General features: G+C 36.9%; 1 protein-coding gene and 2 long non-coding RNA genes across 9 annotated transcripts in view; 1 reads left to right on the forward strand and 2 right to left on the reverse strand.

Annotated features, from left to right (window-relative positions):
• GSTCD (glutathione S-transferase C-terminal domain containing) overlaps positions 1-11,489 on the forward strand; it is a 133,483-nt gene extending 121,994 nt beyond the window's left edge. For 6 of the 7 annotated variants that reach the window (XM_032333064.1, XM_032333063.1, XM_032333062.1 and 3 more), the window contains exons 9-12: positions 3,177-3,310; positions 5,188-5,218; positions 8,487-8,556; positions 11,329-11,489. In XM_032333064.1, coding sequence (XP_032188955.1) covers positions 3,177-3,310; positions 5,188-5,218; positions 8,487-8,556; positions 11,329-11,465 — 372 coding nt within the window. In that variant the 3' untranslated portion in view covers positions 11,466-11,489. Of the gene's footprint in view, positions 1-3,176; positions 3,311-5,187; positions 5,219-7,183; positions 7,252-8,486; positions 8,557-11,328 lie in introns of all 7 variants that reach the window. The other variant, XR_004283233.1, reaches the window with a different exon arrangement.
• Positions 88-8,491, reverse strand: LOC116584562. Its single transcript, XR_004283235.1, has 2 exons — positions 7,736-8,491; positions 88-3,698 (listed from the first exon to the last, which is right to left on the reverse strand). It is a non-coding gene; the product is annotated as an uncharacterized LOC116584562 (long non-coding RNA).
• Positions 8,779-14,480, reverse strand: part of LOC116584561 — a 45,311-nt gene continuing 39,609 nt past the window's right edge. Inside the window, exons 3-5 of the long non-coding RNA XR_004283234.1 lie at positions 11,480-11,626; positions 10,338-10,442; positions 8,779-8,836 (exon numbers count right to left, since the gene is read on the reverse strand). This is a non-coding gene — a long non-coding RNA (uncharacterized LOC116584561). The remainder of the gene's footprint in view (positions 8,837-10,337; positions 10,443-11,479; positions 11,627-14,480) is intronic.

Below are 14,480 nucleotides of genomic sequence, written 5' to 3' on the forward strand. Positions count from 1 at the left end.
CTGAGCCACCCAGGTGCCCCGAGAACTATGGGATTTTAACTTAGCCTCACTTAGCTATCTCATATCTCTTTCTTCTTTCTCCTATGCTTTAAAAAAAAAAAAAAAAAAAAAAAAAGCTCTGTTTCCTAATGGCACCATTAGCATATTTCTTATTTGCTTTATCTCACAATATACACATTTGAGTCTTAAAACAAAAATACAGACACCAGTGATGGTTACTGAAAATAGTTTGAGAACTGTTTTAACATTAGTTTTCACTTAATAATCTCTACCATGGCCCTGTAGAGAAATGTTCCTCATTCCTTTTTAGAACTTCAGAGCAAGCCGCGAGTCCTCTTTCAATGGAAAATTGGCTTGTTTCCATCTTGTTGTTATTTCAAATATTACTTCAATGAATAAATCTTTTTATGTTTTGGCCAGTGTCTCCCTTGAACAGATTTTTAGAAGTGAGTTCGCAAATTACTCATGTAATTTTGCTGGATATTGCTAAATTCCTCCTTCATGGGGTTGTGATGTTTTTATATTCCCACCAGCAATGTATGACATTATCTGTTTCCCCATACCCTGGCCCATAGATTGTCATCAAATTTTAGAATTTTGCCACTTTAATGGGTGATAAGTAGTATCTTAATGTAATAGTTCTCTTATTTTGAACAATATTGAACAACTTTGGTTTAAGACAATATTCACATATTTTTGTTTCTGGATTTTCCAAATCTTTTGTCCATTTTACTATCAGATTATATACTTCTCTTTATTTTCAGAAACTTGATATGTATTAGGGATATTAACTTTTTGTTAATGTTTTAAGTTGCCAATTTTTTTCTCACTTTGTCATTTGTCTTTTTATGTATGGTTTTTGTTTCTTTGCCATCTAATTTTTTTCATTTTTGTCAAATGTATTAACTTACTCTTTATTGTATATAGAATTTCAGACATAGTTAAGTATTTCCACTCCCCTAGGTTATAGAGGAATTCATTATTGGTGGTTGTTGTTTTGTGCTTTAAAATCTCTAATCCACTTGAAATATACTATGTGTGGTGAGAGGAAAAGGTCTCATTTTATTTTTCATATGGCTGTCAAGTTAACTCAACATCACTTATTAAAAAGCCCATCTTCAGGGCACCTAGATGACTTAGTTGGTAGAGCATGCAACTTTTGATCTCAGGGTTGTAAGTTTGAGCCCCATGTTGGGAATAGAGATTACTTAAAAATAAAATCTTAAAAAAAATGAATTAAAAGTATGTCTTTTTCCCAGTGGTTTGAAATGCCACATTTGTTTTATGCTCAATGTTCATATTCAGATTGTTCTATTGATCTATATCTCTCTTCGTTATTTGCCTGTTCTTTCTGATCTGCATTTGGTAACAATGGAAATTAGGAGCATATGAAGCAATAAAACCTTTTAGGACTAAAATCCATTGGGTAAACAGTTCTTAGATTTAGTTGTTTTGTTTAAGTGAGGGAAATAAACTCATTATTTTGCCTGTAGCAAAGGAAGTGTGAACCTAAGTGAAGAGAGATTTATAAAAGTAAATTGTCCATACTTTTAAGATTCTTAAAAGAGTTTTGCAGAGAAGCAGCCTGATGTAATTAACGTATGGGTTCAGGCTCTGGGGTCAGGATCCTGCCGCTCAGAATCTGCTTTGTTGTGGGCATGTTCTTAATTTCTCTGAGCCTTAGTTTTCTTACTTCTAAAACAGAGATAAAAATCTTTCAGGGCCCTTGTAGGCATAGAAAGATCTGCATGCCTTCACCCATCCTAGTGTCCCCACATAAAGGGCACTCAGGGAGTGTTAGTTCTCTTTTCTTCCCCTCCAGGGGAATATGCATCTACAACTTTAATGGTGAGGTTTTCTCTAGCTACTCATGAAAATAAGAACTAGCCTGATTTTTACCCTGCAAAGCTGATTAAATAAAAGGGACAGATGAGAAATCAAAGTTCTTTACTTGCAGTTATCCAGTAGTGGCTGCCTCCACCGAATGGCAACCTTCCCAGGCTTGATTTTCAGAGTGAAAGAGGATTGACAACAACCACAGGGACGGTTGACTTCTAAATCAATATAAGCCTAAAAGGAGGGGAAATTCAGAAGAAGGATTGAGAGCAGAAATCATGCTTTCCTCTTCCCAATACAGCATAGCTTTTGGTTTTCCAGTTTAAGAAGGGAATCTAACTTATGATACTCACATTCAGAAATTTCCAGAAAATCTCCTCTTCACTCTGAAAGACCCTCTCTACCTTGAAGTTGTCAGAGATCTGAGCATATTTCTGACAAAATACTATATTTTTTTAAGATCCCCATATCAGATTTTTTTTTCATAGGGTCCTGTTTTGCTTTATTTAGCCTAATAGTTTTCATAATTGTCTACTTTAGATTGTGTCACAATATAGGTATATTTAAGGAATTTGTTTTGAAAACATCTTAAGATCATTTTTAGGGATTTTTTTATGAATTGTTGAATTCATAAATATGAATTATGTATAAATTATTATTTTTATGAATTATATGACCTGTTATATGAATATGAAAAGGGGATCCATAAATATGATTTGATCAGTTTTCCTAGAACGTTGTTTAGATTATGTTCATGTAGTATTGAAAGAATGTTTTTGAATATGTTTTTATTTAGTTTTTGCAACATCATTGTTATATGTCAGTACTGTTAACTATAGTTTATAGTTAAGCAGACCGAGGCCCAAGGAAGTTAAATTTTATATGGCCCAGGATCTCATAGGCTACTACAGTTTGAAACTAGACATTCAGATTTCAATCTCGTGTTCTTGCCACAATGCTACAACTGAACTAAATTAATAATCACCAAGAGCACCAGCTTAGACGTGCATACATATTGAATTTTCCATATTTAACATCATGTCAGATTTTCCATTGAATAAATCTTGTGCTTCCTTTGCAGCGTTCCATTTGTAATCTCTCAGCCTTGCTTAGCTTTCTTAATTAATATGAATAGCTGACTAGCCCTTTGGTATGTCCAGATGGGAACTATCTAAACTATTATGGAATAATGTTCTGGTAACTTGAAACCTCCAGGGGATCAGTCCTCACATGCTCACAAAGAGTTAAAAAAAAAAGGGAAAGAAAGAAAGAAGAAGGCACAGAAGCAGGAGTGCTGGTGAGGCAGGAGCTCAGTGCTGACGTCTGGTTTTGTTTTCCAGGTGGCACTGCATGCTTGCGGAGTGGCCACAGACATGGTGATTGAGCACTGCATCAAAACGCGGGCTTCCTTTGTCACCTGCCCTTGCTGTTACGGTTTCATTCAGAACACCTCAAAGTTTCATTTTCCCAAAAGGTGAAATGTCGTGTTCGCCCTAAGGCCCCAATGTGGGGAACAGAACTAAAGCCCGAAACTCCTTTGATAACAAAGTTGCAGTGAGATTTCAGTTTGAACTCACTTCCTCTTTCCACAAAGGCAGGTACTGTTTAGGAGTTATGTAAGGAAGGGAAGCTCTCCTCTCCGGCTGCTCCTTGAGTTTTCTCCTGCATCTAGCTCCTCAACTTTAGAAGCGAGTCTGTCTGAGAGTGAGCTGACTAGAAATCTGAATTTCTAGTTTGGCCTTTCTCATCACCTATGAGAGGCAGTGGGTGCTGTGGTTAAGCGCTTAGGACCTCCTCTGACTTTTTTAAGTCGTGTCACCTCAGGCAATTAACTTCAGCTCTTTTTGCCTACATTTTCTCATCTACAAAATGAAGGTTATAATAGGAACCAACTCAAGGTGTTTGTGAGAATTGAATGATGTCTATATAAAACACCTAGAAGCAGCATAGAGTAAGCATTCAATAAAATATGAGCTGTTGCCAGGTACAGTATTTTTAAATACTGCCCATGAGAGCTGATGAATCTGCAAGCCGGACAGCCATTTCTACAGTCTTCTTATCCCACCTCCAAGGGGGAGACATTTTACTTCTCACCCCTTTGACCTGACCTATTGGAGGGATAGTGTCACGGTGTTTATGACATCTCTCTGAACCATAGTTATTGAGAATCATGCTGATCATTTTAATTATAGAATAGATTAAATATTTTGTTTTAAAATTGTATTATGTATCATAAAAAAGACTCTGGCCATTTGCATGATTACTTTTAAGAAATCTTAGCAAATTCCCATCAGAATTTATATTTGAAGGCATCTGAGTAAAGTAATAAAGTACAAATAATAGCCTTCTTTTTCTTTGTCTTTGGTTTTTTTCTTCTTTACCACAATTTGCAACTAGTTGAGAGAAAACCAAAGGAGCTTTGGAAAAGCAAATAAACATAACTTAAGGTTTATTCAATAGCTCAAATTTCACTCTGCTCTGAGTCTATACAGATACAGACCACCAATAAATCTGTAAGTCTAGCACTATAAAGATTTTTAAGAATGTTAATTTGAGTTATTTAGCCTCTCGCTTCATTTAGTTGATTTTAAAATCTTACTTTAGTGTCTGTCAACTTTTTCATATCTCTGTAAGTTTATTGCCATTTTCTCCTTTTGTCATTGGAAGACACTCCCAGTCCATTATCCCCCTGCCTTTAGCACCCCAGTGTCAGGTGCTAGACAACTAGGGACAGCCCCTATCCCCCAAACCACTGGCATTATCCAAACTACCCAGTCCTAAGCTTGCTCATCCTGCCTTATCATCTCTTCCTATGGAATCCCTAATAAAGGCTCTTGCCCACATTGTATCCCACTCCCTCTGTCTCCTACAGCCCTGGTGCTTCCCATGTGGCCCTGTGTGGCATGGCATGCCTCTCCTCTTGGGAATTGTTGGGAAAAAAACTATCTTTTCAATGGCAAACATTGAAAAAACATCCTGATCTGTTAGCCTCACCATACCTAAATAGTAGTAAAACCTACATTTTAAAACCCCTGGATCTGTGTGCACCCATGTGGGAAAGAGAAAAAAAAAAAAAAAAAGGTTGTGCATCTCTAATAATGTAAACAATCTTTGAAAATTTTTTCAAAATTAATAGCATATTGAGAGTATGTTTTTTACTTTTAACAGAGACATTTCAAACTGGCATAGATTTTAGTTTAAGATCACCTCAGATAAAATACCTACTTTTGTTTATAGTTGCTTCTGTATTTCTATAATATTATAGAAATAGAGTATTTCTGCTCCTAATCTTTGTTATCTGGATTCCTAATCTTTGGTGTTTAAAATAACTTTTTTTCTTTTCTATTTCAGTGAACAATTCAAGAAAACTTTATCATATAAGGTAAACTTAAAAAGTTCTAGACGTATTTCTAATATACTTTTTATTCCTTCTTTGTATTTTTCCCCTCCCAAATTTCTAACAGGATATATAATCTATAGTTATCTTGGAATTACTCATCAACATGTAATATTGGGAGTGGGTATATTTTTATGTTTTGTTTTGTTTTGTAAATCAAGATTCAAGTTCAAGTAGGTGGCAAGATTTGTGAGGGGTCTGAGAGTTTAGCCTGTAAGCTCCCATGCTAGCCTCCCACCGTTTCATGGATGCCGGCAGATGGGAGACTTCTGAGTCAGACACCTGGCAGGAATACCCAGGTTATCCTCATTTTTGTCCTGACTTCCTGAGACCCAGTTCCCACAGGGCAGCACAAAAAGGGCCACACGACCGCTACATGCACAGTGAATTGCATTACAGGAGAGGGAAACTGAGCTTAGGAAAGCCAGTTTTTAATCTTTAAGCACGCATTCCTGCCCTTTGCTCCAGAGCGAGACAGTATGTATTTTCCAAAGTTGCTCACTATATAAACATCTTTGAGAAGATACTCTAGAACACAGGCACACTTTTCTGTAAAAGGTCAGATGGTAAAAATTTTAGGTTTTGTCAGGCACTTAAAAACCTCCCCACTATTCTACTTTGTCCTTGCCATTCTTGTTGCTTTTGGTGGTGGTGGTGTACAGTCCTTTAAAAATGTAAAGACTGTTTTTAACTTCAGAGCCATAGAGAAAGAGGTCATAGACTGGATTTGGCTTATAGGCTGGAGTTTGCCAAGCCCTGGTCTGGAACAAAAGCAGTGCCTCTACTCATAAGGCATGAAGAAACACAAGAACTGTTTCTCAGCAGTAGTCAGAACATTACATAGTTTCGGGGCATCAATCTGAGCAAACTAGTTTCCAGTTTCCCGAATATCACCAACTAATTCGTCAATAACATGACATAATGCAGTCTAGAAAATGATAAATGATATTTGCCAGAAATATATGAATAATACCATTAAAACTTGATAAATCAGATTCTTAGTTCACTTCTTACACGGACACACTAAAAATATATAGTCTCATTTTACCTGCCAGCCCCACCTTTCAAGATTTTTCCTTTCTCCATCCAACAGTTAAGTAGTGGGGGACAGTGACCTAAAAATGTTCATTTCTACCACCTTGGCACATATATCTCCTTCACCTCTACTTTATAACCCCTAAACAGGTACCTCCAACTCTATTTCCCACCCTCCATTCCCCACCCCCACCCCTTCTCCTGCTCTGACCATACACAAAAACCTACAGAGGAAGAATGCTGATGCCTTCATCCAGAACCAGACTTTCCTGGTCTTTGCCTACGGGATTTTAAAGTTTGTATGTCTTAGGGAACTCTAAGGTTTTTTGGAAAATCAGGACCCGGGGAACTTTATCTTCTAAGATTCAAAACACCTTACCTTTCTTTTATAAGACCCTGCCAATAAAGTAGACAATGAGTTGGAAAATAAACAAAAACTAGGCCCCTGTTTTTAATGCTTCTTTGAGTGATGCTAGCTAAAAACAAACTGAGAAGATGCATGGAAAAAACCTAGGTCAGTGAAGAAGAGGTCGGGTGCCACAGTCTCATGGGCTAGAAAAGAGTATAACATTTCTAAGGAGTAGCAACAGGGCACCCAGGCTCTTCCAGAGAGCAGAAAACTCACTGGTACCCAGTTCACCTTTGTCTACTCCTTCTCCCACACCCCCAAAAGCTGCTTGGCCATCAACCCCTTTGAGGGTCACGGGTATTAAGGCACCAGAGAGAGGTCTGAACTTCCTGGATACTGTGGCAAGATACTTCTTAACTGAACCATGATAGGTGGGCTGCCAGGCAGAACTAAACGGAGGCAGTGTCCAAATATCTTGAGAGTTACACTGGAAGTGTTTTTCTCCACAGTTCAGTTTAGCCAGAAAACCTTGAACTGACTTGTTGCTCTGTGCCTTCCCTTTCCAGAATTTAACTTCTAGTGGGGAGAACACATCCACAAATAATTCCAGTAAAATGTGGTGAAGACACCAAAGGTGATTGCCTCAACATTAAGAGATCTTGACTTTCAAACACAGTGAAGACAAAGGGCATGCTTTTTCTGGCCTTTTCTTCAAATTCTATAATTCTAAATCTTTCCTCTGCCCTTTTGTTGATGCCAGTTCATGGCTGCTTAATACAAGTTACTCATTTGAACCATTTATTAGTGTCCTATCCATTGGCCGCTAAATTTTATAGTGAGCATTACAATATTGTTGTTTTAATGCATAAAAGTTGAGACAGAAGTAACCCTTCACAAAAGAACCAAGATCACACAGTCACCTCAATTACCTTCTTTTAAAAAATGGAAACCTCAAGTTGAATGTACAAAAGACTAAAGGGGACAAATGAGCAATCAGAGTTCAAGCCTTTGGCTAAGCTGCCAGGTGAGATCATTTACACACAGGGACCCTGCATCTGTTCCAAGTGAACAGCCGTCATGGGAGTACGGCAGTACCCCCACTCTGCCCGAGCACTCACCTTTGGCTGCTCACAGATTTCAGAGCCCTGTGTGGACTCATCAGCTCTCTGCCCCTATGAAGGCTTGTTCTTTTTGCATGAAAGCAGTCTTTCCTAAAATGGTCAAGCTGAACAATAATTTTCCTCCCACTCGCTCAGGTTATTCTTATGGTTGCCCTTAAAGTAGAAGTAGATGCCCCTCCAGCAGCCATTTCGAGTGAGTGAGCCAGCTTCCTCTCCTCTGGAGGGATAAGGGAAGAGGCCAGAAAAGTGTCCGAGCAGCCAGCACTTGGCTGGGTATTCCAGGGAACCCCAGAACCATAAAACCCACACGTAGTGATGATCTTCCCCAGTACTTCCTTTTCCCCTGGCAGGAGGAAGAAAAGCCACTTCAACTGTCTTCTTGGAACCATGTTCCTGAGATTTAAGTTTTATTAAAGGAAAAATAGAAGTGACTTTTTGGTCTTTTCATTTAACATGTGATAATCACACACTATAACCTTATTTTTGCTCAAAGAAACTGGCTACGTGGCCAGAGGCTTTTCCTTGCATCCATTCTTAAGAACTGGGTCAGGAGAACAGTCTCCTTGAAAGGGGGAAATGTTACTGAGTACCACTTCCTGAAAGTGTGTTTCTTTAAGACGTATTACTTATGCGGTACTTTATTCAGTTAAACTGTAGATCTCCAGAAAAGTGAGGTAGTTTTAATAATTTTTACAGTTTTGAAACAGAAGATTAAAATAGACCCACATAATATTGCTTTTTCTTTTAGGAACACATGATTCTGTGCAGATTTGCGGATCAGACAGCTGTGCAGCTTCCGCCCCAACGAAGACTCGTAGGTATGTGTTTTCACAGAGCAGCTGGCGAGTAGATTACACACACTATGCCTAGGAATGAATGGACTGGCTGTAAATGGAGAAAACTGGTCCATTTATCCACAAGACACTCAAGTCTGTTTTTCCCAGAAAAGGCAATCCATGATGAAAAGGGCTTTGTAGGATAAGAGTATTTTATCCCATTTTTGTTAATGTTAATACTTTTACATTCATCTTCAGTATTTGTATATTGAGCAGAATTATGTGAAATCTCTTTCTCATTGTTATGAACAAACCGAGGGATCTGTCAAAAGCCACAGAAGAAAATATAAAGATGGAAAAATCAACTTCGCATGCCAACATTAATTTGTTAAAATATGTATAAGCATTTTTTTCTTGGAAAAAAAGCATACTTGTATATAATTAATCATAGACCAATTTATTCAACATCTGTAATAGTAAATATTACCTTAATTGGAAGACCTGCAGTAGCATTTTAAGTCTAAGTAATGCATTTATCCAAGACTTTGCTTCAGAAAAAGAAATAACATTTCGAAGGACAATAGCAGCTAAAAGTTAGTGCACATTTAAGTGCTGAGCTAAATGCCCTTACCATTATCTCAGTAAATTCTAATGAAAATATTATTTAGGAGTGGGACAAAACCTTCTCCAGGATCTTTTACCTGGTAGATGATGGAGCCATGCTATGAACCCATACAAAGGCTAGGTTCCAAAATTAGGGCTTGTGAAAATTGAGTGGAGTCAAAAATAATCTTAAAAATTATTTAGAAAAGCCCCACATTGGAGGCCACCATAGTATATCGGAAAACAGATTGCTGTTTCTTTGGCTGAGCACCAGATGTGTTAATTAGCTTGCATCCAGGGACTGTGTTGTATGAAAAGTAGTTATCTTCAAACCCTAAATTCAAAGCCAGCAGATCAAGATACACATAGAGGCACATCTGAGACCTGAGGCTAAACAAAGAAGTGATTTCCTCCTCTCTCACACTCCGGAGCATAAACATATGAAGCTCTTTCTCTCTTACATGCAACCTCTCTCTCTTTCCCACTCTTTTTCTCTTCCACCTCCCTTCCCTTTCCCAACACTCTGAGCTAGTTGTCTGTACATTTGAATGTTCAGGGAGCGCTAGAAGGGAAGTTGCTGGAGTTGAAGAGGAGGGGAAGCACTTGGCATGATCACTGCCATGAGGGGAGGGAAGGTCATGTTCCAAGTCACAGACCCCATCAAATGTCAATGTCTGTACTTTGCATGGGTCATGCTTTTTTCCTGTGAACATTTTAGGAAGCTTCCGAGGGCCCAGAAGGTAGTAGACTTACTAACAACTGAGTTTCGGCTGTAAAGATACTTCTTCGACATGTGAAAACATGCGATTCTTTTACGTAATAGAAAAGGAGAAGTTAACTGGACTGGGATGGAAGCCAAGGGTAAATGAGCCTCAGTGTAAACCCAGGGTGGGTACTGAAGGAATGCAGGGCGTCTATTTTGACAGAGAATGTTTCATTTTAAACTGAGGAGGGGGTTGGGGTGGGGGGAGCCTTTACAGATGTCTTAAAAGATGAACGGTACTTTAAGGGAGAAAAAAGAATGTCAGCTGCACAACTGTAGATGAACGGGGAGGGGCTGGATGGGTGGGGGGCGGTGATCTCACCTAAGTGGAATTCAAGACATCTCCTTTTTATATCATTTCTAACACAGTTCATTCTTTTGGGCATGGAGACTTTTAAGGAAAAAGTATAAAGTAAACATTTTAAATCTGAATGTCTCATTGCCAATTCTTACCTACCGATTTCACATTCAGTCTGTCTGTGAGTGTTCTTCTGCCTTCCACAGAACTTCTCTGTTTCAGTTATCTGCCTTCACTTCTACAGCTGTTCAATTTTAGCAGCTTCTGGGGGCATTCAAATAAATTACTGAAAAATACTGTTTAGTCATTATTCTAATTAAGGAAAATGGAATGAAGTTCTGCATAGTCAGTAGCCTTTTGGAGAATGAAGTTTGTATACTGAATTTAAAGAAACTGAACGTATAAAAGTGAACCATAGCTTTGAATATACTCAACCCCAAATCATTTTTATTTCCAGAGCTACCTTTAACATAGAAATCTGCATTTGCCAAAGGAACACAAATTAGCTGCTTTGCTTGCCAGTCAGGTCTTCTCTTTTGTTTTCCGAAGATTACAAGAAAAATTGAGTATCACTATTTTATAGGCGTGCAGGAGTTCTGAAAATTGATTATATTACACTCAGCGTACACATCCACCTAAAATAACCAAAGCACAATTAAGAATTTTCTCAAATATCTTCCATTTCTCATTTTTCCTTGTCCTAAAAATTCCAGGTTCAACTGTAGCACGTCTTTCAGATGTCTTTTTGTTAGCATGATACTTTAAATATTATGAAAGATAGATTTTATTTTTTTCACAATATGACAGGTAATACATTTCCATAGAGAATGCAGGCACAAGGTCTTTAAATGTATTTTTAACCAAAGTGGGAAATAGATCTGTAGTCTGTATTTGAGATCTACTTGTAAATACAGTTTTTAAAAGTTAACATTCTTAAATTGTCAGCAAAAGCAAATCTGTGAAATGTTGTATGTGATTGTCTTTTGTCCATACTGATCAAGAAATAGGTAGACAGACGAAACAGGACTCGGGGGCAAACAGCATGTTCCATATACTTGTAGGGTTTGTCACCGTGTAGAGTCCCTTAGACAACTGGAAATCGCACTGTTCCTTGTAGGGTGTCTCATGGTACTGTTTTACTGTATTTCAGGAAAACAGTGCATGTGCCTAGTGGATCTGGATCGAGCAAGAGCTGCAGAAGAACGTGGTTACTGCGTTCAAGTAATATCCATGGAGCCAGAGAGCTGCTCTCCCAAAAATAACATGATCGTGGGAGTCCCCATTTAGAAGGAGATATTCACCTTTGATGGTTTTGCCATCCGTCTTCATGATGAAAGCCCAGTGGCACTTAGGAAGTTCTTGGCATAACCAGACAACAGCATTAGCCATCTTGAACTTATTGTGCTCAGGAAGGAAAGCAGCAGGAAAATCACAGGAACAAAGACTGCCTGCAAAGCATCACAAATGCTCTTATAATGTATGATTAAAGGACCGCTGGTTTTCATAGTGAGAATCAATCCCCTGAAGTCTCAGCTGCCAACAGAATAACTCTCACCAGTGAAGCTTCCATCACTGGAATAACAATTTCCTTCTCCGTTCACAGCTTTTCTGCTCTTGCCAATTTGACGTTTAATTCCAAACAGTGAATCGAAGCCTTTGTAATCATTGCAGCCTATATGATTGCTTAGATATTCAAATGGAGACCAAAACTAGACTCAGTGGGGTTGGTTGGTGGGTTGGTTATATTTTTAACAATTGTGCTTTTTCTATAATTTTTAAAAAATAACTACTCAGGCAGCGCCTATATGGTTAAATTTTTAAGCCGGGATGAGTTGGACTTGTGTTTCACTTCATATACTTCTTTAAACATGTTTCCCATAAATTACCAAATGAGATCATCACTGGGTCAGACATTTTATATGAAGACATAAAATAATTGCAGAAAATTTCCCATTGTGGGGATATGTAATTTGGACATAAATTCCAACTAATCAGTATATACATTGATTAATTAATTCCAGTTTATAAATAATTATTGAGGATCCATTATTTTCAAGGCCCTGGCCTAGAATCTTCTAAGGATACAAAGATGAGTTGCAAGAGACATGATGCCTTGCCTATGGAATAAATCATGTAAAAGAAAAATTGATGAATTAGTTCCTTGTCATAATATAATGTATGGTCACTGGATTTATTTTCCAGATACGAATCATATTTTTTAGTTACATTACTTTGGTAAAAATTACTGAATATAGATTAGAGTTAGGAGAAGTACAGAGTTTGGAATATTTGAATATTTCTCCCTTCTCACACTTCTCCTCAGCCCAGCAGCCAGACTTTTTAAACACAGATGACATGCCTTTCTCACGTGCTGCTAATGTTTTAACTTCTATGTGCCCTAGGTTATACCATTTAAGATGAGATTTATTTCATTGATTGTGATGTTTTCAATCCCTATATGACACATATCATGAGGAAAAAGGACTTTAATATAAACAACTCTTCCATCATCATGACTTAAAATGCAGGAATAATTTATTCAGGGGAAGGGGGCTTGAATTCTTGTTTTCTGAAGTAAAATTTAAGAATTAACCATCAGCCCTGAGTTTTTTAGTCTTTTTTACCTATAGATATACCATGCTCTTTTATCCTGGGCTTTCTTTTTTAAATGGAGGTATAATTTACAGAGAATAAATTTTAAGTTTTGAGTTTGAAAGTTTTGAAAAAAAAAAAAAAAATATATATATATATATATATATATATGTATCTCCATACAACTGCCACCAGAAATAAGATATAGAATATTTCTACCAGCACAGAAAGTTCTGTTATGTCCCTTTCTGTTCAACTTCACCTACCCCAAAGGCAGAAGTCTCTCTGATTTATACCACCCTCCATTTTTTCTGCCTATTTTTGTCCTTCATATAAATGAAGTCATTTAGTGTATGTTCTTTTGTGTCTGGCTCCTTTTGCCCGAGATAGTATTTTTTGAGAAATATCCACATTGTCATACGTATCAATAGTTTATTCTTATTCTTAAGTAACATTCTATTATATAAATTTATCAAAATGTATTTATTCACTCTCTAATTGGTATTTATTTGGATTATTTCAACTTTAAGGATATTACAAATAAGGCCTATAAATATTCTTGGACAAGTCTTTCTTGGACATAAGTTTTCATTTCTCTTAGATAACTACCTAGCAGTAGAATTGCTGGGTCATCGAATAAATGAATGTCAGTTGCCAAACAGTTTTTCCAAAGTGGTTGTAGAATTTTATATTCCCACCAGCAATGTATAAAAGTTCTAGTTCTCCATACTACCCTCACAACATTTGATATAGTCAGTCTTTTTTATTTTAACCATTCTGGTAGACATGAAATGGTACCTCACTGGGATTTTCATTTTCATTTCTCAGATGACTGGTGATACTCAGCATCATTTGTAAAGTCAATGTTCAAGTCTTTTACTCGTTTTTAAAATTAGGTTGTCTGTAGTTTTTTTTTTTTATTGTTGGTTTATGAGAGTTCTTTATATATTTTGGTTAAGAGTTCTTTGTCAGATATATGTATTGAGAATATTTTTCCCAGTCTGTGGCTTACCTACTCATTTTCATAATGAATGCTTTAATTTTCAGGAAGCCTAATTTATCTGTTTTTGCTGGCTAATATTTTCTGTGTCCTCTGTAATAAATCTTTCCCCTCCCTGACGTTGTGAAGATTTTTCTTATGTTTTCCTGTAGAAACTTTATGGTTTTAGCTTTTTATATTTTAGGTCTGTGGTCCATCTCAAATCAATATTCATATAAAGGTAGGTAGCTTTTGAAAAATACACGTTTGTTTTGGCATCATTTATTTAAAAACCTTTTCTCTTACCATTGAATTGACTTGGCACCTCAGTTGAAAACTAACTGATATATGTGTATGAGTCTATGAGGTCTCTAGACTGTTCCATTAATTTGTTTGATTACTCTAGCTTTACAGGAAGTCTTGAAATTAGATAATCTTTCCATTTTATTTCTCACTTTCCAGATTGTTTTAACAGTTCTAAATCCATTGTATTTCCATATAAATTTTTTAATTGGCTTATCAATTTTTTAAAAAAATGGCCTGCTGGGATATTTGGTATTGTCTGGAATCTTTAGACCAATTTAGGGAAATGAACATATTAGCAATATTGAGTCTTATAATCCATAAACATAATATATCTTTCTACATATTTAGGTCTTCTTTAATTACTCTCAGTAGTATTTTCTGATTTCCAATATAGATATTTTGTTTTATCTATTATTTCATAGGTT

Source organism: Mustela erminea, chromosome 2 (genome assembly GCF_009829155.1).
Source record: "Mustela erminea isolate mMusErm1 chromosome 2, mMusErm1.Pri, whole genome shotgun sequence".
NCBI lineage: Eukaryota > Metazoa > Chordata > Mammalia > Carnivora > Mustelidae > Mustela > Mustela erminea.